Below are 23,575 nucleotides of genomic sequence, written 5' to 3'. Positions count from 1 at the left end.
TCTAACCGGATGGTACGCCGAGCCGTTTCGCATTTGTGAATCGAAACCGATTGTCTGTCGACCTTACTGCGGCCTGTTTCTTCCCGGCTGGTAACCATGTCTCGTTTAAATCAGACGAATCGTACGGACCGGATCCCGAAATCGAAGCCGATATCTATGTCGGTCGGTCCTCGGAGGGAAGAAGTAACTTATGCCGTCATCATAACGGTATGGTTGGCACACACACGCCGGCAGACAGCTCGAAACGGGTTCGCAACTGATGGTACTGACCTGGGACACGTTTATTCCATTTCAGGTCACTTTGCATAGGGCTGGGACAAAATGTTGCTTACCACCATCATTAGGGCAGTGCTTTGGGTCCTTCAGTCAATTCGCATCTAACGCGTTTTAGGCACATTATTACAAATTAGATTAGAGGAACACTTTTGTTATGGTATTTAAAATTATGTAGAACGATGATAGCAAATCAAAGGGATTTTTTTCGACCAACAAAAACAAATAAACAAATAACAAATAAAAAGCAAATTATTTAAGTCGGGCCAATCATGTGCACAATTAGAGCCAGAAATTATGCACAAAGGGAAGTAAATTGTGAACAACTATGCTCTTGATCGCTCAATGACCTCTATGAAAGATCATCCCCATCGAAACAATACAATACTAAATTTCTTTAGTAGCAACCATAAAAGTTCGATACGTGCCTTGTAAGAACCCGAAAGGAGCCTTCAAGTAGCACACTCAATGTCCTATATGAGTGTCGTCAAGTGTCCTGAAGGAGTTAAAAAAACAGATAATGACCCGAAGAGAGCCATTTAAGAGTCAGATAAGAGCCCGATAATAGCCTGATAACAGTTCAATAAGGATCAGATAAAGGTTCGAAAACATATAGTCGAATAACACTTCTTAACGGGCTGCCTGATGCAAACCCGAGAAAATCCCTTATCGGGCTGCCATTTATATGCCCGATAACATTTCTTAACGAGCCGTCCGATAGGTTGCCTGGTAAGGGATATTATCGGTCAGCCCGATTTAGGATGCTAACTTGCGCTTATCGGGCAGTCTGTTAGTAGATCTTATCGGGCTCTTAAAGGGTAGCCCATTAGGAGTTGGAGCAAGTTGATTTTTGATCTTCTTGCTTATGAAATCTTATCACTATATCGCTCGATCTCTTATTTCTTAAACCTAACAATACTATTCCTACAATCGCTACGAGGTTTTTCTGTACATAAACTTACAGCTAACAAACAAAGTCTTTAGCAACACATGCACGAAAGTTCTCGATAAATTCAAGCCGGTCTCTTGCATTTGTGCACAATCGATAAGGGTGGCATTACAGAATTACTCTTTTAATAAGCACAATAAAACCTGTATTGTCAATCACGCATATGCTATCACCATTATAGATTACCATCCGGGCATATATTCCGACCGTGATGGGCGAAACGCGTTTAATTAAAACACAAACAGCGTTCCGTTTGAACGTGTCATGAGAGCTCTTGACCCAAAGCAAACAAAGCCACCAACAGTTTAATCTCCCTCAATCTACTTATCCCGAGCGCACTCCGGCAAATCAAACCGAACCGCCGGGTCTGGCCAAATAATAAACTGGCTTATAGTTCGTTCGTTTTTTCGCGTATTATTATATTTTCCTTGCGCTTGCAATTGCTCATAGCGCTCGGCTCGGTGAAAGTTTCCCACTATTTAGATCGCAGTTAGTTTCACGGTCCTACCCCATTGGCGGGACGACTGCCAGATTTCGCATCGCGTTGTGTGTTCTATGTGAAACTCAACTAAATCTCATCACCATCCGTCCAGTTGGCGAAGTTTGCCAAAATGACGCTCTCTCTCTCGCTCGTCCACACCGATCTCTGCCTGCCTATCGGAAAACTGTGTGCGGTGGACCCACCACAGTGTCGAATCCGACTGGGGGAAGTAACATTCGCGTACCCATGCCCCAGAACAAATGCGCTCCGCTTCGGTTCGGAAACAATGGACAGTGCAGTTGAGAATGAAGCAACATTTAATCCAAGCACCGTGCCAAGTACCCAGCGCCATTGCATGAATTGCATTCATTCCTTCCGTGTGGTAGCGTCGGGAACACTTGTGACCACACGTGGATATCGCCCTCACACTGTCCGCTGTGCAAGGACCGCACACAATGGAACGGATTCCACCGGGGGATGGGTGTTCCGCAAGCTGGTCGGTCGCAAGAGAGAAAAGTATCGTGGAATGGAATCATAATTTCTGCAACCAAAATCCACCGAAAGCTCACCAACGGTGCGGAAGAGTTTCGTTACAAATTATACACTTTTCGCGCGCATGTTTTTCCCCTGCCAGCGGATGGAATTGAATTCAAAATTCGTAATATATACCGAACTGCTTTTTCCATTGCGGATGGTCACATGCCGGTCACCACAATGGAAGCTTTGGACCATGATGGGGGAGGTTGGGCAGGCATTAATGCTGTAACAGTATAGTAATATCGTTTGCAATCTCGCACCAGAAGCAGTCTGTTGAATGGACGTTCGGCTGAAGCTCGATACATGAGCACTTTGATGGAGTAAGTACTGCCCGAAACCCCGAACGTGAAAGTAATAATCTCGAAGCACCATACCACACTCGCTCGTTTTGGGTGAAATACAATTTTAAACAAAAACATTCGCCGCTGACAGGCCAGATGTTGTGGTGAGATAATTGTGCGTCTCTAACCATCTGCCAAATCCCCGGATCATAAACTCGCTGAGAGTAGTGAAATGAGGTATGCGATTGTGCAAATTTAGATACCGCGCATGTTTTGTTATGTTGTTTTTCTCGATTGAGAGAACTACCTTACTGTAAGTAACACGTTAGAACCACTTTTGTTCCTTTGAAGTTGGTAATTTAGTTTCCATAGAAAAGATACCAATTTCCACATCAGTTTTTAGAGAACTACAATAAAATGGAAGAACTATGTTTAAACCAGGAGTTCGGCCTCTTTAAATTCTTTTTTGCATCCTTATCGAGCTGCCCGATAACATCCTTATCGAGCTGCCCGATAACATCCTTATCGAGCTGCCCGATAACATCCTTATCGAGCTGCCCGATAACATCCTTATCGAGCTGCCCGATAACATCCTTATCGAGCTGCCCGATAACATCCTTATCGGGCTGCCCGATAACATCCTTATCGGGCTGCCCGATAACATCCTTATCGGGCTGCCCGATAACATCCTTATCGGGCGGCCCTATAACATCCTTATCGGGCTGCCCTATAACATCCTTATCGGGCTGCCCGATAACATCCTTATCGGGCTGCCCGATAACATCCTTATCGGGCTGCCCGATAACATCCTTATCGGGCTGCCCGATAACATCCTTATCGGGCTGCCCGATAACATCCTTATCGGGCTGCCCGATAACATCCTTATCGGGCTGCCCGATAACATCCTTATCGGGCTGCCCGATAACATCCTTATCGGGCTGCCCGATAACATCCTTATCGGGCTGCCCGATAACATCCTTAACGGGCTGCCCGATAAAATCCTCAACTTAACCGCTTACATTTCGGGGTCTCTCTAGCATACGGAGAGGGTTAAAGCGACGCTCTTCGGGCCCATTTCTGTCACAATTCATACAGTTTTTTTTTCTATTGAACAGTTTTTTTCGGGACCTCCCACACGGCGAGATCCTAGGCGACCGCCTACTACGCCCACCATTAGATCCGCCACTGGCGTAAGATGTAATCATTGTAAATTGGAGTGAATTGTAAGAAATCATCGATTCACTGAACACTGATCGCTTGTTCAACAGATCGAAGTTATTCGCCAAAGCCATACCGACATCACCACGAGTCCTGTGATAAATCTACATAAGCTTCGTTGTATTAAATTTAATAGAATTTTATTTTAAAAAAAATGTTTCAAACGATCCATACGGACCACGAACGTGAGTAAATTGATTTATTAGGCATTGCATCTGTGCCGGTTTTGTAATAGCGTATATTAATTCAAAAGCTATTTATTCATTCTGCCCAAGACACAACTGCTTCGGCACAACGAAACGCTAAGAAACCAAAGGTAGAAATGGATGCTTTCAACCCCTTTTGGGTCATAAATAACGCTCAATTCATTAATACATGTACGTCGGCAGCCCGCAAGAAAAAAAAAACACACACACACTCAACATCCACACAATGGTTTTGGAGGGCGGGGGAAGGGGGTTCGTTCTGTAAGTTCAAATCATGCCCCATGCGGTGCAATAAACCGTACATCAATATTTGTTAAAAGCAAATGCTAAAACTCTACGATGCCATTAAATTAATTGCACTAACGAACGTATGATATGGCCACAAAAACCCCATCGTCAGCTTGCCGCTGCTCGGTTCGTGAACAAACTGCATACTTTTTCATTACACAGGCCGGAGTTTGTGACTGAGGGGTCTGTGGAGGGAGGACACAACAACAACAACAGCAAAACAATCTACAAATCCCATTCGGTTCTAACCCAATATGTAGCGATGCCGTGTGACACAAGGGTTCCGCGGAAGTGCAACCGAACGACCGAATATGTGTGCACAAAACCGGTACGTGACCGTGGGCTTGGCACGTCCCGCTAAAAGGACGTGGTGCACCTGGACGGGCGAAAAACATTTTGCCTGTATTCCGTGCAAATTAATTTCCGATTTGGCACTACTGCCCCGTTTACCATTGTTGCCCATCTGTTTTAGGGAATATGACACGCTCATACGTTTGGGAAACATTGGCTCAATTAGACGCGAGCGTTGATATCGATTGAGTGCTACTGTTTTTCGGGCTGGAGGAGTTTAACCTTCCGGAAAAAAATAAAGACAACCCATCCTACCATCGGAACGAACGTTAAGCACCGGGAAAAGCTTCAAAGCCGTGCCATGCCTGTTCTCTATTGCTTTGTTTAACGTGCCGAGATTGCTTGCAACATTGATATCACACTCCGATGGGGTATGCATTAAATAAAATTATTATTTACTTGCAACACAGCTGCAGCGGGCGCGATAGAGCGGATGTGCACTGGATGCACTACTGCTTCACTTCTGATTGCTCTTGCATGTTCATAATGCATTGCTACGATACACTGTAGCAGCAGACGGGCACTGCAGAGAGTCAGAAACGTTCAGTAGAATTTACTCAACGACTAACCGATCGGTTGCTTCCCAGCAGGAACTCACTCAACCGAAACACCAATAAGCCAAAGTTGTGCCTTTATGAAGCGGCAAGATGCACCCAGCAACATGCATCACATCCACTACTACTCACACACACCCTCTGGATGTTCGCTTGCACTGCTCCAGCAAAATGGCGAATGGTTCGTCCGTACGCACCATTTCTGCTCGCAGAACCAGCTACAGCCTTTCTTCTAACAAACCCTCACACACACACACACACACACACACACATACACGCAAACATCCAAAGCGGGAAAACATACGGCTCGAGGGCTCGACCCTGCCAAGAATCGAAGTAAAAAGGTCACCAAATAATAAATACGCCTCTCGTCTCCTCGGGAAACTCAGCAGCCCATGACTACGACCCAACCAACCTACACCACACCAGCCGTTTGTCCAAATGCTCGTGCAGTACTGAAACAATATGAAAATGCACTACCCCCTCCCTTCCATTACCCCAACCACAAGCCGTCGTCGCGGAACGAACCCAGCGGAAAAATTATTGCCATTCGGTAAATATGATACATTATGCTCGTCTCGTAACCCAACAACACTCGCTGGAAGCTGGAAATTGAAAACGCTACCAGCGTGCCTGAAACGGGCACCGAGTTCGCATCCCAGGGACTCGTATTGTATTTATCTTAACCGGCATCGGAAAGACAACAAAACACAGCAACAATTGCAAACAAATAAGCGGTAACGGTGGGTTATTAATATTTGGAGTGGTTACCATTGGCAGGGTAACGGAACGCATAAAGTTGCAAGCTGCGAAGTTTTTCGGCCCGGCGTTTGACCCTTTCACCAGCGGCCCCTTTGTGCCTTTTGCCGACCGGGTCGGTAGGGTTAGGCACGCGCAATTACGCCCTGTTGCATATGTTGCATAAGCGCCAGCGAACTTTTTGAGTGTGACTCCACTTTACATTTCGTTTATTTATTGTTTCCACGAGCCACGAGATTATGTCATCAAAAAAGCTCTCAAAAAAACATGTGTTTTATTACTGCTTCCTCACAATTGGAAATGGGCTGGAGACATCGCCTGTCAGTTAAGCCGGTAATAACTCTACGAAGTCATCCATCTAATGATCAGTCAGGCTTCTCTCTACTCTTGCAAAGGAGAGATCGATCTCAGCTCTTGGAAGGCTTACCGAGATGCCGAAACAAATGTGCGATAAAAGAAACTTAGCATCCCCAGATTTGAGCTCCATGAAGGCTCTTTAACTATGCATCACCTGCTCTGAACAATGCCAATGCCTGCTACGCCTGGCATCAAGACGATGCGCTTGAATCCACTCTCCTTTCTCTTCAAGTTGCTGTAAAGTTTAATCTCAAACAGAGGACCTCACTCTCATTCTGTGTTGACCTGGTATATATTCTGGTGATGTACAAACTTATTAACAATTAATAATTGGAGGTAATAATCATTTAAAGAAAGATTATTCTAATTTTCACGAACAATTTTTATAACTTTCAAACGATCTACTTAAGGAAGACCAGAAGGATTTTGGGAACGTATGCGTGGAAGGACAATAGAGGAGCCGCTATAATGATGAGCTCTATGAGCTGTACGGCAAACTAACTGTCGTACGGCGGATTAGACTCGCCAGGCTCCGGTGGGCTGGTCATGTTATGAGAATGACACTGGATGACCCAGCCCGTAAAGTACTATTAGGTCGTCCACATGGATAATGGAAGCGTGGAAGGCCTAAATGGATCTTCCTGAAACTCATAGCTATAGCTCATATATATAGTTAGTAATAATTTAATATTAAGATTAGATTAAGTTAGATTGTTTCCTTACTTATTCGTCGCTTCAACCGCTTCTTGGGGTTTGCCTGCTGCAGGAGTCCTTTAAACTGATCACAGTAGAGTGTTGCCGTCCAACTAATCCAACATTCCAGGATTTGCGGCATCCATTATAGACTCAATGTGGACGATCTAAAGAGACTTTACGGACTGAATCGTCGGGATGAAATGATCAACCCACCCACTGAGCATGTTTCTCTCAAGCGGGGCTCAGAGAATTTAACATTATGTAGGACATAGTCCATATCTCAGAGGCGTATCCATATCTCAGTGATCATTGGAACCGTATCGGTTCTGTCTGTAGTTCCAGCTTCGATCGTCGTTACAGTTGCTTTAAGTACATAAACTTTCTCACACCCAGGGAGTCAGCGCCTTAGATCGCATCTCAACAAGAATGAATTTGTCGGTGTTTTGGCCGACTTCAAAAGTACATTCACCTATCTTGCCTTATTGATTTGATAGCGGTTTGATGGCAGCGTCGCTATAGGACAGATTCGAATAAAAAAAAACAGTTGTACTACATATAACAGTACAGTAACTCATTAAATAAAACGTTCAATCTAAACGATTGGTCGTGGCCAAACTAACAAAAAGTTACTCGGTAAACAAGTAGCAAATATGAATAAAACAGAACATAAGCAAATATTTAAATAAAGTTTCATCTCGCTGTGTATCTGTATAGTTGCAGTAAACAAATCCTTTATTGAATGATTCCCCTCCAGCGGTCAGTTTCCTCCAGGAAGGCAAGCTCTAAATTGTGCGGAAACAAGCGAATGGCTTTACGCCGCACACCACATGGCACACCGAAGCTAGCAACAACTTCCCCGTACTACAGTCCATCCTTTTTTTCTCTTGGTGATCTCTATCGCGTATTGCTTTTAAAGATTCTTCACGTGCGTTGTGATTTCTTAGCTAATGTTGCTGATTTCCGTTTTGATCCCTCCATTTCATAACCGCGCGTTTGCTATTCGTGCTACTATTCGTTCAACAATCTATTTTTAGTTTAGCGCCACATAAGATTCCTCCCTCCCTAATCCTTTTTTAGTCTTTTAAACGCAATACGCTCGTCTTTAACAATGAATTGCTCTCGTTTTCGTTAATGTTATTGTTCATCGAGTTCATTCGTTATATTCGGTTGCTTATTGTATAATATGGCCATAATTCCAAATCGGATCCCTCATATCGTGTGGTAAGCTTTGCGTTGGCTAGTTTCCCAGTTGAGATGTTTCATTCAGTCCGAGCACAGGTCGGTAAAATAACAAACAACAATGCACGCAACGTTCTACTGCTGCCCGTGGATGTCGGATGCGAACATGAAGTGTATCTGTGCGTGTAATCTACCTTGCTGTAATCCTATTTCCTAATTAATAGTTTATATTGCGTTCTACTAGTAACTGTACCACGTTCCCATGCGCTTTTTTACCACACTCCAGCCGAGCCGAAACGAAATGAAACGAACGCTTTCTATCATCACAACGCAACGTATTATGGTGTTTGAAATTAAACTAAACTGAACATCCGTTTTCTTAACGAATCATATGTTGTTGGACTAGAATAATGAAATATGTGCGATAAATAAAGTTTGATTACAATGGACATGGACATGTCTTTTGTGATGAAAATGTTCTAAAATCAACTTCTAATTAAGTGAAACACACATCGATGACCGAGAATTTGCAATCTCCGCCAAGGAACTTTTCTCGTCGTCCTCCTACTGTGTTGTAGCAGCATGTTAGTCTTGTGATAGCCATAGCCCAAAGAGGCCATACTACTTCATTAAGAGATTTTTTGCTTGTTTTGTTTCAAGTTGCTGCATCAAAACATCAAGAGCGTCACACTGATAAATAGAGACACGCTTGAACTGCAACTCTGATGAATATTGTAGCCTACGTTGAAGCATGTGCGTATGTATCGCTTAGTACCGTAGCTTTTGATAAATAATTATTAACATAAAGTTGAATTATAATGAAACGTTTGTTGATTTTTTTTACTCTCTCTTTCTCTCTCTTTGTTACTGATAGTTTGATAATCTATAAATCGTTGGTAAAATGGCGAAAAAAAAATGTGCGTGGCCCATTAATTACACTTCAACTGATGCTTAATCATCCATCACATAACGCACGCATCAAACGAAGTTAATCAGATTGCGCGCTGTGACTGAAACAATATAGCAGAGTAGTAATTACTGTACCATGCCATATAGACATTTTACATGTTTTTTTTAGTGTCTGTTTGTTGTGTAACTACGAAGCTTGTCCGAGCGCATGGTGAGTTATCTTAGCTGGTTAATTATGCAGTACTGCCAATCCGACCGATCAATGTGCATACTTTCAGCATGCATTGCCAATTGTCGGAAAACAAAAAGTTAATTAAAAATACCAATCTATATTAATCGATTGATGTGTTTGGGTTTGTTTCGTCCGACGATCTTAGATTGTGTTGGTGGGAAAGATAATAATTTAAAACGCGCGATCCTTTAAAACGGCAGCCCCACTTCATGAACACACGCACACGTATCAATGGAAAGAAAAGCCGCAAACGTACACTAATGCGCCCGGCAGGCGCCTCATTTGTTAAATATGATCTTATAAAGTTGTAGACAAAATCGATAATAAATAGTTCGCCAGAGCGGCTAGAGCAAAAGTTGCTTACAAAAGTACCATAATAGGCCACGAGTAGAAACTAATGTTCGAACCAGTCAACACAGCACGAATAGGATTATCATTGTGCGTACACACCGCGTATTACACTAATCTGGCACTGTTCTCGTGTACCTCTATTTGATCTCCTTCCTACAATGTGCCTTCCGTTGGTACGATGTCACATCGACAACGTTTCGTTGTTACCTTCAAAAATAGTAAAAATGATTGCATTAACATTCGTCCTAACCGAAACGCTTCACCGTATATTCCTCATCCGCGAGTTGTCTTTTGCTGATCGGCGACCGGGTACTGAGAATAGTGTAAAACTTACAACAAAAAAAACCTAACTGAGCCTAACGAGTGTCTGTCCTATCACAAACTAATATCAATGTGTGATTTGTTTTTATTTTATCTGGTTCTACTCGCCCTTTAAACGAAATCGTTTTGCTGCACCGTGCGTGCCTAAAATTTGATTTAAAAAATATTGCACTATTCGTTCAGTACGTACAGCGCACAGAAAGGAAGCGAGAAGGAACTAGAACCACCGTATAGAGCCGAACCGGAAGCAATTGCCCACTAGCGTGCTCGTTCTTGAACGTCCTGTTCCATCTCACCGACACCGAACGCGTATAGTCATTTGAAGCGGTCAAAGTGTTCCAGCAGTTTCTGGCAAACGGTAACATTGAAGGTGGTGCTCAAGACCTTACATATAGTGTCCGTGTTTTCGAGCTTACGCATCACCTGGCCGCCGGATGTTCTTGCCCCATGCCCAAAAAGTTCCCCGGTCAGCAATGGATTGCCATTGTTGTTGTTGAACTTGTCCAGCAGCTTACGCTCCAGTGCCAGCACCTCCGTATCGATTCCGGCACCACCGGTCGCGGCTAATCGTGACGACGTTAGCAGATTGTTCAAATTGTTAAAGTACAGCACGGATGCCAGCTGCACCAGGTAGCAATCGAGATTGCGCAGAAAGAATTCCTCCAGCACATCCACGTTTAAATTGTGCCGAATGAAGAACATAAACAGTTCGTAGATGAAGTACTTGATGTTGCCCATCTCCATCGGTATAATGTTGGAGTCTTTCGTGAAGTACTCGAAGATTTTGACCATGTTTTGCATTTGGCAGGCTATCGCCGCTGTCGACGCGGATGACGACAGTGACGACGAGCGCATCTCCAGTATTAGCCGGAACGCTTCCACGTAATCGTAGTTCAGCATCAGCATGCGGATATGATACTCGGACCCACGTTTGGTCAACTCCAGCACATCGTCCTGGCTGTACAAACCGTGAAAGATGTACAGGCAATAGTGAATGAAATCATTGCCCAGCAAATGGCGCTCGTTAAACAGACGCGACGTGTCCATCGAGCGATCCGCTCCACCGTTAGTTCCTCTTCCCTCCGATTCCTCAACCATGTCCACCTCACCATCCTCTTCTTCATCCTCATCCACATCCTCTTCATCCTCCTCCTCATCCAAAGCCAGCGAAGTCGGTGATGTAGCGTACGAAACCGATTGCAACGAAGACATGGCACTGTTAGCGTGATGCTGCTGCAGCTGCAATGAGAACGCCTTTCCTTCGCCCAACGCGTCCGGTAGCTCACCAACCACATCGTCCACCTCGGCATTACTAACATCGTTCAGACTTGAGCTTATTGTCGAAATATTATTGCTGATCTGCTTCTCCAGGACACTCTTTATCACGAACGAACGCCTAAACTTCGGCATCGATTTCAGGAACCGTAGCGATTCGTCATATCCGAGCCCATCGTTTGCCGGCAGCTTCACCTCGTACGGTGCCTCGATAAACTGGGAGCTGTCCGGGATCCGAACGACACGGTTCGAGATCGGCAACCGCACCAACTTGCCCGGAATTCCGGTACGATCGAGATTAATCTCTTTGGCGCACTGGCCCATATTGTTATTGCCCCAAGCCTTCACTAGATGTTCCTTCGTCATGATGAGAGTAAAATCGGCACCACACTCTACGTGCTCCACATTGTCCACCATCTCCAGGCGGGTCGGTATAAGCACCTCATTGCGACCACCTTCACGACCCAGCTGACGTTCTATGTTTTTGCCCCAGGTGTAAATGGACCCGTCCTCTGTTACGATCGCAAAATGATACAATCCGCTCGAAATCTGAAAACGGTGACACGATCATTAAAGCCCTTTAAGTCAGGCCCTTTTCCGAAATCAGTTGATCCTACCTTAACAATTCTTCCCTCCACCAGCGAAGTATCGACAAATGACGGGAAAAGATGCTCCATTGCTTCCTCACCAGAGTTGACAGCCGCTTTATCATCCGACTCATTTGCCGATGCGAGCTTTTCATTGGTCGCCGGACTATCGTCCGTTATCTTTATCTCCGGTATAATAATACTGCTGTCTGATTGTCCTGCAACAGTGTCATCGTCGGACTGCTGGACGTCGATTTGCTGTTCTGCAACGACTGCTTCCTCTTTTTCACTTGATTCTCCACCAGTTACAGTGGAATCGTTTTCCTTGCCCGAATCGTCCTCTGTCGGTTGTTGTGCTTTGTGTTCCACCGAGGAAGATTCCGGCTCGTTTGAAGCTGCTTCCGTTGAGTGGAACTTTGATGCCGACCTTAAAATGGAGCTGAACTTTGAGTAGCTACCGCTCTTGCTAGTGTTGGAGGATTTTGCCCGCTTTCTTGCCTGCGTGGCCAAACGTAACGCTTGCGGTGAAGATCCCCAGGTGTACAGCCTGTTTGTGGTTGTCAAGACGAGCTAAAAAAATGCAGTTATATATATGCGATTTTTTTTAGAAAAAGAGCGACGCAATGCTTACATTCACAAAAAGTTTGGTGTTGATAACTGATATCTCTTCGTCTAGCAGAACTTTGCGTGGAGTAAGGGAGATCAAGAATGATTTGCCATTGCGCGTGTCAACGGTTATGCCAAATGGATCTTCCTGTCCCAAACCCAACTGTCCATAATGGTTGGAACCGAACACGTACAGGCTGCTGTGAGTTTCTTGCTGGCCACGGCACAACACCATAGTGTGGGCATGACCTAGCGCAATTTGTAGAATTTTCTAGAAGACAAAAGTAATACGTATGACAAAAAACATCTTCCAACGAATCGAACAGAAATACCTTATTTCGGAAAAAATCCACAATCTTTGGTTTGTTGCAATCGTTCACCGTGCCATGTCCAAGCTGCCCAAATACGCCCCATCTGTGAACGATCATGATAATGTTTGGAACTTGTATGAAGCCATTAAAAACGGACATATTACTGCTTACCCCCAAGTATACAATAATCCATTAGCCACAACCGCATTATGATACTGCCCGGCAGCGAAATGGGTAATCCCTTTTCCATCCAGTGTATTCACGAGCATTGGCTGCAGTGCGTTAATCACATGTTTGCCGATCCCGAGCTGACCCAGATTGTTGGCTCCCATTGCATACAGCTAGAAGTAGACGGGGAAATTTTACCAAAACATTCCAACCTACAAATTGTTCCTTTCACTTACCCCATTGCTGGTGAGAAACAGAGTATGAAGCCGACCACACTGTACAGCAAGCACATCAAGCTCGATCTGACGCAAGAAGCTAAGGGCCGGTGGTTGTCCATTCGGTCCAATCGCATCCCCTTGCAGAGCGGTACGACTAAGCGCACAGTTAACGCCGTTCGAGCCCCAAATATAAGCCGCATGGTTAACGACTGCCGCCGAATGAAAGAACCCGGTAGCGATCGGTGAAAACCGTGCCAAACGCATCTCGATCGCACGCTCCTCATGATGCACCCGTACGTGCTTGAGCGCATTCAGGAACGATCCATCGTGGTGCATTTTCAACTGTTGGGCCCGTATCGCTACGGCAAGAAACGTTTCGATCAGCGCCTTGCAGAAGAACAGCAAATGTCGCCCGGACGGTTCCTTCGCAGTACTTTCGTGGTTCGATAGTCGATGCATCAGTGTACGATACACGGGATGGAACGGGTTCAGCTGGTGGATCAAACGTTCCAGTACGTTGATGTCGAACACGTCGAGATATTTGCGTATGAGCTGGAAGTAGTTGATCGTATAGTCTTGCAGATAGATCAAACACTCCATGAACAGCTCGTTCGACAGGTTGTACACAAACGCGTTCGTTTCGGCCGGTGTTGCTGCCGGCGTTTCGGCAATCGTTTGCTCCCAAGTGCCTACGAGACAGCTGAAAACGTCCAGACAGGTTCCGCGCGTCATCGCAAGCAGCACCGCTGTCGAGTAGAGTTTCCCGTGGGCTAGCATTATGCACGCTAAGCTCGTATGATATTTGCTGTTCGTGACGATATAGTTCCACAGCGGGATGTAATTCTTATCCACCGTACAGCGCTCACAAAGCGTCAGGAACATCAGATTCGACAGATGGAATTGGTCGGAAGGTGAAATCTGCACATCCAACATCACGTCGTCGTTATCGTACGAAAAGTCACTGCACTGTGCTCCGGTGTTGATGGGTTTCAGAGTTGTTCGAGAATTGAGCTAAAAAGCAAACAACCATCAAGAGAAAGTTAGTAAATATTTCCAAGCAAAAACTACTCACTTACATTCATCAAAGAATCATATACTACGTTCCCGAGGTGTGCCTCATCGACCAGCTGTCGCATGACGTCGTGCATCAGGAACTGACTATTGATAATGTGCGAGTTGCGCAACGCCATAGCGGACAGTTTCATCAGCGCTTTGCTTTCATTTGCCAGTGCCAGCTTCAAGGCCGTCTTCATCGGCGACAGTCGGGCCACGTTGTACGTCATCAGCGCTTCGGAGATGCGTTTCCTTCGCAACAGAACATCCCCGGCGTACTCGATACAGCTTGCCAACGGAAGACCGAACGTAGCACAGAAATCTTCACAAGCAGCCCAAATACTCTTGTGCGCGAGATTAAGGAACAAATTTTTCCCACATTCCGCCAGCTCAACCGAGTACAGGTTCCGATCGGTAACGATCAGCGCTTGATCGAACTCAATGGTCGGAAATTCTTCTGCCATCACCTGCTGCTCCGACATATCCAGCTTGCGCTCCATACGTAATCCACGTTGAATTCGGAGATAGTTCGAAACGGCCGACTTTTGAAAGATCGATCGGCCTTCGTTCGTGTCCACGGCGTTCGAACCAGTTGGCTGTTGCTGATCAGCTTCGGAACCGGATGTCGCCGTTGGATGCATGGCACTATCCACTTTCTGACCACAAGCGGACATACGATGAATGTCAAGAACACGCTCATCCCGAAAATGGAACACACCCAACAGCGAGTGCTCGTTGAAATCGCAATCGTCGCCCATCTTCATTGCAGCTATCTTGCAACTGACAACGCTGACTGTATTCGGTGCGCCCGTATCAGTAATGCTGCTGCTAGTCTCATCCGGCGAATTATTTCCATCCAATTTCGTTTCCGAAGGTTCCTCCGGCGGTGTGTCGATTAATTCTTCCGTCGGCAAGCTGTGCAGTACGTACAGCACATTCTTGGTCAGCAACGTTGTATGGCACTGCTTTGGCAGCTTGTAGATGTGAAGCGGTATCAAGCTTATGTCCATACTGTGCACGGACAGTGTGTCCGAGTAGGAATGGAGCGCACTGAGCAAGTATTTCCCATCCAAATGCTGCACCACGAAGTACGGGCCGGCAGGGGTTGTGAGTATTTCCGGATACATTCCGGGCAGTTCCATCACAGCCAGATTAGCCGCCTGTTCCTTGTACTTTTCGCGTTCCTTCGCACGGATTCGACTTTCCGACAGTTTAAGCTTCAGCGTGCCAATTTTCTTCGCGCCCAGATCGCGCAACGACAGCAGCCGGGCTTTAGCCGCCGGGAACAGTTTGGGTAGGGCGCCCTGCTGTTGACCTGCCTTGTCGCTTCCGTCCGCGACGGATTCGTTTTCTACCTTTTCGAAATCGTCACCCGAAGGTGGTTCCGAGCTGTTAGGGCTCGAATCATTGCTATCGCCATCGTTGTTTTGCGGCAAACTTGAACCGGGTTGACGTTGCTGACTTCCACTAGCGGATTCACCGTCTTTTGGTAATGATAGCACAATTTGCCAGTCTTCTATCGGTACGGAACGATCATCGCTTTCGGTACCGTCGGTTGACAGTGATTTCAGCAGCTCTGATTTCAGATCTTGCACCGACGTCGGAGTGATGACACCGGGAAAAGTATACTTAATGGATTTTTGCTCCAGAAGCAGCTTCCATTGCTCTTTGGTAGAGGTATTTATCATCAGACTGATCGTTTCCATGCTGTTATCCTGGCAGATAATAAGCTTTTCGATCGATCCTCGCTCACAGTTGGTGTCCCCGAGGAAGGAACAATTTGGCATAAGACCTGTAGGAAAAGATACATGTTAAGAACATCGCACTGAAAGCGGTCGATCACACAATCTCTTACCCACAACACATATCGAACCATCCGAATAACCTAAAATAGCTCGCGGTTCATTGGCCAGCGTCTTCCACCAGCTGCAGCACGTGGGATACGGACAGGATAATGATGCCGTCGATTCCAAACTGGAACTAATGGAGAACGTTTCTTGCGGCGTGGACGACTTGGATGCTGTGTCCCCGGTCAAGCCCATACCTTCCTTCAGCTGACACCCTTCGGCGAAGAAATCTTCGATCGTTTGCATTGCGATTGGTGTGTCGGTTCCGGTGGCCGATATGCTACGATTTGCATTCTCTTCCTGGCGGGCCCTTTCCAGTTGCTCAAGAAATAATTTTCGGTAGATACTGTTGAGTGAGAAGATTTCATCGATCTTGTGCGTCGTGTAGGTGGAGCTAGACTTTTTAATCGTCGGTGCATCAAAGATAACGTTCGGTTCCGACGCAGGGCTGCCTCCGCTCGCTCCCGTACCCTTAAGGCTGGCCTCGGAAGCAACTGACGAACGGTGCGACGAGACTGGTTGTGGATGATTGTTGTGCGAATTGTTGGGACAGGTTTGGGGATTTGGGCACTCATGCGGCCCTATGAAGGGAACAATGAAAGAGGTAATCTCGGGGGCTCGTTTACCATCTTCGAAGGATTTATCACAAATTGCCAGCGCTGGAACAATGTGCAGCGTGTTGTCATAGCCTGCAAGAGCCGAACAGGAAAGGTGGTCAAATCGATGGCGCTTTGGTGATGGTGAAAGCAATTACTTACAAAACACCAACAAACGTGTACCAGCATTATCGAAGCACACGTCCTGGATTTTCTTCTGATTCTCTGCGAACCAACACAGCAGCATCAGATGCACTTCGCCGTGGCGATCAATGTACCGGAACAATATCTGATCATTCTGTCGCACGAGACACAATAGCTGATACTCCTGGTCGATTCTGATACTTGCCGATAGTTTCGCATTCACGTTTGTGATTAGTGTCGATAGGCGAAGCACGTCCCAATCTTTTAGCGAAGCCATTAAATAATTTTCCGTGCCGAAGGAACAAGAAAAAGTCTTTTGTTTTTTTTTAAGCACAACAATTTGACAGCGCCTGAATATTTTGACGTTACGATTTTGACATTGCAGTTGTCAGGAGAACTGACAACAGGGTTGTTCCCAAACGCAGGGGTGGACGGTAAGAAATATTATAAATAGGTTAAGGCACAATTATATGTTTTGAACATATACTTTTAAAATTCGGATGTATTCCTAGTTCAAATGTACTATTTTTCCATGAAAAACTTATTCATCAATTTGAATCGTGTTATAAATGCGGCTATAATTTACACGCAAAATTCTACAAACGGATTTGATTTGAAGCAGCCCTGTACTGAAAACGCCCCAAAGTATGCAGAGCGTACAACATTGTTTGAAATTCAACGCACACACAAACGGATTGTTTGCTTGCAGAAAAAACGGCATTTACCGACATACAACACTAGATGCGATTTTATTTCATTTTATAACACATTTGAAATGTTTATAAATGCATTTCTTATTTAACTTTTGAGCATGGTCGGTTTTAAAGAAATATAACTAAATCTTAGGGGAAAACAATCCCCAGCTTTCGGTTGCCAATAAATTCCGATCTTAATTGGCAGTTTTAAATCAAACAAGGCTTTCAAAACCCGCGCATGTAAAAATACCAAATGAAAATGGTTTCTGTTGAGATGATTTCATTCTAACATACTCGTATCGTATGGTATATCTATACAAGCTTTTTACAATAACAAGCTAAGCTGAATGTTTGTAGTTTGGAGAAACCAGTCCACATGGACGAGGTACGATCAAGTAGAAATGACGTATTCAAACTGTGTAGAAACGTCGATGTAAATGAATAAACTACATCTATTACTAATTGAAGCTGTTGAAGTACAAGGTTACCAAATGGAGTCTGTCTCAAAAAAGGTGCAAAACAGGTGCAACTGGAATATAACGCTAAACTCTGGACTCACAGATGGGTACTTGGCGTGTGAGTGTATCGATTCAGTGTCAGTGTCCTGATATTTCTATTAAATCATTATATCAACTTATGCGTTGCCTTTCATACTACTAGACTGTCAATATTTACCACTAATTGATAAAAAATGTAACAAATATTCTAAATTAATGTTGTTCCCTCATAATTTAACAAACCTACAGATACGCCAACAACCATAACAAATCGCCCACCGCCGGCTATACTTCACAGCCGAATAAATTTGTCAGCCAACCAGCCAAGTGACAGCGATTAAGCGTAATTAAAATTTTCGGCATCATTTGAGTTTGTCAACATCTCAACCGTCTGTATTTACTGGCGATCCTGCCTGGGATCGGTAGCATATGGTGAAGTGATGCAGGAAAACGGAAAGAACATCACCGTCACACGACGCCGCTGGAATAAAGACTGACAATGTGTGTGGCCTAATTATTAAGAGATGGGAGTTTTTCTTCGGTTTCCAGTTTCCGTACGCTGCCTCATTTGGCACAATTAGGATACGCAGAGCTAATGGACCGCCAACGAACCATTTTTCGTAGTATTAAGAAGATCCATCTATTTATTTTTTAATAATATTTTGTAAGATGTTGCTAAAAATAGCACAATAATCGACATCAACTACGTTTGTAGTCAACGAAAATCCAGGATTAGGTTTCTGAAGTTTCAAAGACCCAAAGAAAAGGTTAATAAAATGCGAATGAATATCCAAGAAGAATCCTGCCAACGATCCCAACACTGAGCATTGCAGGATTTGCTATAGAGGACCTGTGTGAACGATCCAGCAGAAGGGATAAACATAACGCAAAAACTTCAAACAGGGCCTGGCATTGGACGGGAAATGAACACCTCGTTTACAATCGTAACACCCTGCCAAGATCGTACCAGATCGCGCGTCCGTGCCGTGGTGGCGCGAAACGATCGAAGTGGCCAAACGAAACACCCACCCGCGCCACCCGCAAAATGTGGTGCCGCATATCGCGATTCATAATTTATGAGCCAATCGGTTAGCCGAAGGGCTATCCGGTTGAGCGTGGTAGTGGCACGGTAGGGCCTCCCAAAAGGTCAAGCAATTAATGCAACGATCGGTCAAATCCGTGTGAACTTTCCATCCTCGGCGATCGGCGCAGAAATATCGCACGGCCAAATTTATCACACATTTTAACAATGCGATGGATATGCTTGCGGGAGGGTACAATTTGCAGCTGGTATGACCACTATTTTATGCTTTTGCTGAAGAGATGCTTAATTTTTGGTTTTGTCCGGGCTGGGACGCTACATCCGCTAAATTTTCTTGACATGATAAATAGTTTACAAGGGGTTAATATTGCACTTCTTACCCTAGAGAAATGCATCACGATTGTTATGATTGATCAAATACCGGTTTAGAACGATGCGATGTAGAACTGACAACCTCAGGGGCAGTACAGCGCATAAAGTGATCATGCGAACGATACAAAACGGCAAACGACACCGGTAATGGTTGCACTCAAAGACTCCGAGCATAATAAAAACCGATCGCGCGTGTGCATGCTGTCGTGTTTGTTGCATTAAATGGCAAGTGCCGATTGGCGCAGACCAGGCACAGGCACACACATAAATGGTTTTCCCCTTTCTCACCTTCTCTTCTTTTCCTTTTCCGTGGAACAATCAAAGCTGCTGCTAACGTGCGGAGTGTGCAAAAAAACGAACTCCTTCCGCCTTCGGAACCGAACCGAAGCCCAACCGCCCATGCCCGGAATGCCAAAAAGATGGCAGGCAGACGGGTGGAACACCAAACCGGCCAAAGCATAATAATGCAACATCATTACGCTGATGCATTGCGCGCTGGTTGGCTCGAGGTCGTTTTTCCATTCCGTTCTGGTCCGGTCGGGACGGCGGCCTTCGTTACGGCGCTGACACTGACCTCCCCCTCCCGTACACACCGGCGTGGAAGATGAAAATGGGCAGCCAGACAAAATGGAAAACGCATTTTCTGTCGTTCTGCCACACCACGAACCGGGAGGCCCCCATTCCGCGGGACCCTCGTGCGGAGATCTAGTTGGACGCGATGCCATACGCGGTGTCTGTACCGGGCTGAACCGATGCTGCGTCGAGTCGTGTTTGGATGACGGCCGTTCCCCCGTTATCGTTTTCGGTTGCTTGCGTGCTTGCAAGGATGCCCTCCGGTGGGAGGTGTACAGTAATAAAATGAAAAAAAGAACACAACTCACACACACACACACACTGCGAGAGCAAAATGAAAATATCCTGGCCAGCATTGTACCCTGCGCTCCATCATCTGCCCAAGGCGAAAATGAAGCATCGATAATGTAGCTTGAAATATCGATATTGATTCAGCACGTCTTGCACTGTTTTTTTTTTTCGTGCAATGTTGCAGTTGCTTGCTGTTCTCCTGCGGACGCATTCATGTGCCATCGCTTTTGGCTTGTTTGGCGTTTCTCATGGCCCGGGCAATCGCGTCCCGGGCCTGGGACGGATTGTAAGTAATTATTTAATTTCAAGGTACATCATCATAATGCTGTGATCGAAAGTAGAGCTGTTGCGCTCGAGGGGTCTGCCCCGAATATGGCTGCGCGTAGCCATAAACGAACCGAACCTAATCGTGCGGATGCCATCGCGCGAATGCTGCTCGGGACGGATTGATGCAACTTTGGTGTTTTTTTTCTGCTACATCGTTAAGATGTTCGAACGTTTCTAGATTGGTTAGGTTAAAAATTCGCTAAAGCTATTCAATTAGGGCGTAGTGGAACTATGCATTGCATTCACACAGCTGGGACGGTGTGCGTCAATTAGAGATCTGATAGCAAACGTGCTAATAGCGATACTATCCAACGGTGCGATGTAATCGACAATGTTAAGTTTTACATAATTGGAATGGAAAGTACTTGGAGTGGAGAACGAGGACTAATGAAGTGCACCTTATGAATGAATTTATATTAGCCATTCGTTGTACTCAATATCTGGAGTAACATATTCTTAATTTTACTATCAAGTCACACTTGAAGAGATACAAAAAAGAGGAATTATTTACTCTGGAATTCGTGCTACTACGAGTTCATGTTGTTACCAATTTTAATTGTTGCATGCAGCTTTTCTCTTGATACTTTATATACGACTTTTCAAGTTACATTAGGCCACGCTAGAGTCTACTAGGTACTAGTTACAGTATCACTTGTGAATCACTCAGTTACTTCCTTATCAGATGGTGCCTTGTTGATCTATTGCTAGAGTCCTCTTAACCGCTTATGATCGAACGTCCTCTGGTCGTCGCCCTCTGCCAATCGTTTGTTGCAGAATAGCAGGCAGACGCATCAACCCCATCAGTCCAATACATTTAAAGACTTCGTGAGATGATTATAAAGAAGGCCCAACAAAAGAATAAGATGTCTATAAAGAAAGCGCAACCTAACCCACGTAACCGCACTGTTTGGGACGCTAAAAAATTTTACTGGAGAGTCTAAAGCGTTGTGTGATAGTTAGATCTAACTCTAACTAACAACTCCTGGAACTTCTGCATTAGGAGAGAAGTCTTTATGGAGCGACGAGATATCTAGTTCAGCCTAACTCACAGACGATCGAGTATTCAGTCTCATTTAAATGACTTCAGAGACTTTTGTTTACTATGAACTCGGGAGCTCGGAGAGATAGTGTAGAATTTCTATAGATCAGAAAGAGCTCATGATTAGTTTCAAGAAGCTAAGAGCTTTTGAAACACTAAAATTATATCACACTATTGACAACGCTGTTGCTGTTAAATATGAATCTAGCAGGCTACACAGTATTGTAGCACAGTAGTGTAGTAAGTCGAAGATTTAAAAAATGGTAAAGTTGTTGTACATATTTGATCTACTAAGTCTTTCTGCACATATAAAACTAACTATTCTAGCCTAGTGGAGGTCAACAGCTTTAGACGATATCATTGAATCGTTCCTACTCTTACCAATATTTTGGTTACTCTTTTCCAAATATTAACGCCATTTGTTCATTATAGGATGCACCAATTATAAACTACTGCTTTGCCGTTTCATATTACATGACCATTACGATACAGAGTTCCTCGAAAATTCCATTTTACCACGATTGAAAGAATGTTAAAGGTAAAACCATTCTCCTTGTTTACGCTCCTTTCGTCTATAATCACTTTCCTTAACAAGAATCATGTACAGGCCATTACGTCTTTAATCGCGCCCTTTTCATATTTCTCCATTTACAAGTTGATCAAGCGCAACTACGCGCCACGGTGTAAGAAATAAGCACAAATTTCCCTTCCGCATTGCACAAAAAAAAGGAAGCATACGATGCACATTGTGCGCTGCTTACGATATGAACAAGGGTGAACAAGCCAAACTCAAAGTTCACCTGCGGCAGGAGGAAAAGCAATATTTATAACAACAAAGTTTAATAACAAAAAAAAAGAACACACAGAACAGACCCCAACGCCACACGAGCGAGAGAGAGTTTGTTCGATCGAACGAACCCATAATCGCCTCGACTGTGCCGCGCGCACGGGGAGAAAGGAACCCGAACTGCATCTACCCCTATTTTGGGGGCTGGCCGGGTGATTAAGTTCGCGCTCAGACACTCTGGGCGAATATGGGCACCCTGGGTTGCTGGTGCGAACGACAGATTGCGCGAAAAATGGTTTGCCGGCTGGTGCGAAAAAGACGTCTCACGGTCCGATCGGCGATCGTCAAGCAAAGGATTTATAATCCCCGCACCACCGATCGGGTGACGATGGAGCTAAATTAAAGTCCTTTGCGTGCAGACTGGACGCGGGAAAACTGGGAAGAAGCATGGGGAAAGATTAAAGTAATAATAAAATAAAGCAAAGCTGCCCCGTTAACGATTGCGAAGCTCTCCCCCCATTTCCTTCCACTCGACTTAGGCGATGCGAGCAATGCGAGGCAGCGGGCGAATTTTCATACCTGCTAAAGTGTTTGTATGAAATATGTTTACCCCATCGCTTGCGCTTGGGCAACTATCCGTTCCGTGCGGAATCGTGAGACTACACTTTGTCTTAAGACAGCAATAAAAATAATAACAATTTAGCACAACTTCGCCTTTTTGTCGATCCCAGTTACGCCCACCGGTGGGACCATGGCAATGGAAAATGGCCAGATGCAGACCGGCGAAAAACTTCCAAACGTTCCACGACACTATGGGCTATTGGGGGGGCCGGGGGGTTGAGCAGGAACGGCCACTACGGGAGTTCTGGGACTACTTTTCCCACCTTCCTGCCGCGAAGCTGAAACTCTGTGTCCAACGCCCATCTGGATCCGGCGTTGCCTCCCTGCTCCCTGGGGGCGCTGAAGTTATGCGCTGCATGCTCCAGTCTCCGGACACGATATGGTTCCGCCCCCATCGTTAAGCAAAACATCCGATGTCGAAACCGTTCGGTTGGGCTACGGTTGTTGGCCACTCCGTACGTGAACGAAAAGGCAGCGAAAGGGCAGCGTTAAAATAATGCAAAACCTTGTGTCCCGTACGGCACTCATCTCGGGCGTTGTTCACCGGGGCTATCCCCGGTGAAGTACCGGCTAACGCATTTCTG

General features: G+C 45.2%; 1 protein-coding gene across 1 annotated transcript; it reads right to left on the bottom strand.

Annotated features, from left to right (window-relative positions):
- Positions 1-10,257: 10,257 nt before the first annotated feature.
- LOC128719926 (uncharacterized) lies at positions 10,258-17,024 on the bottom strand. Its single transcript, XM_053813569.1, has 9 exons — positions 16,766-17,024; positions 16,016-16,696; positions 14,184-15,952; positions 13,126-14,118; positions 12,893-13,062; positions 12,743-12,824; positions 12,436-12,681; positions 11,835-12,374; positions 10,258-11,766 (listed from the first exon to the last, which is right to left on the bottom strand). Exons 1-9 carry the CDS (start codon positions 17,022-17,024, stop codon positions 10,258-10,260), a joined length of 6,249 nt encoding a protein of 2,082 aa, XP_053669544.1.
- Positions 17,025-23,575: the final 6,551 nt, after the last annotated feature.

This window comes from Anopheles marshallii, chromosome 2 (genome assembly GCF_943734725.1).
Source record: "Anopheles marshallii chromosome 2, idAnoMarsDA_429_01, whole genome shotgun sequence".
Taxonomy (NCBI): Eukaryota; Metazoa; Arthropoda; class Insecta; order Diptera; family Culicidae; genus Anopheles; species Anopheles marshallii.
This window is presented reverse-complemented; position numbering and strand designations above follow the sequence as displayed.

What these genes read in the sequence shown, in the direction of transcription:
- LOC128719926 (XM_053813569.1), bottom strand. Translation starts at nt 17,024, where the DNA reads ATGGCTTCGCTAAAAGATTGGGACGTGCTTCGCCTATCGACACTAATC. An exon ending in GGATTATTGTATACTTGGGG is followed by an intron (nt 12,825 to 12,892) that starts GTAAGCAGTAAT and finishes GATCGTTCACAG; the next exon opens with ATGGGGCGTATTTGGGCAGC. An exon ending in TGGATTTTTTCCGAAATAAG is followed by an intron (nt 12,682 to 12,742) that starts GTATTTCTGTTC and finishes TTTGTCTTCTAG; the next exon opens with AAAATTCTACAAATTGCGCT.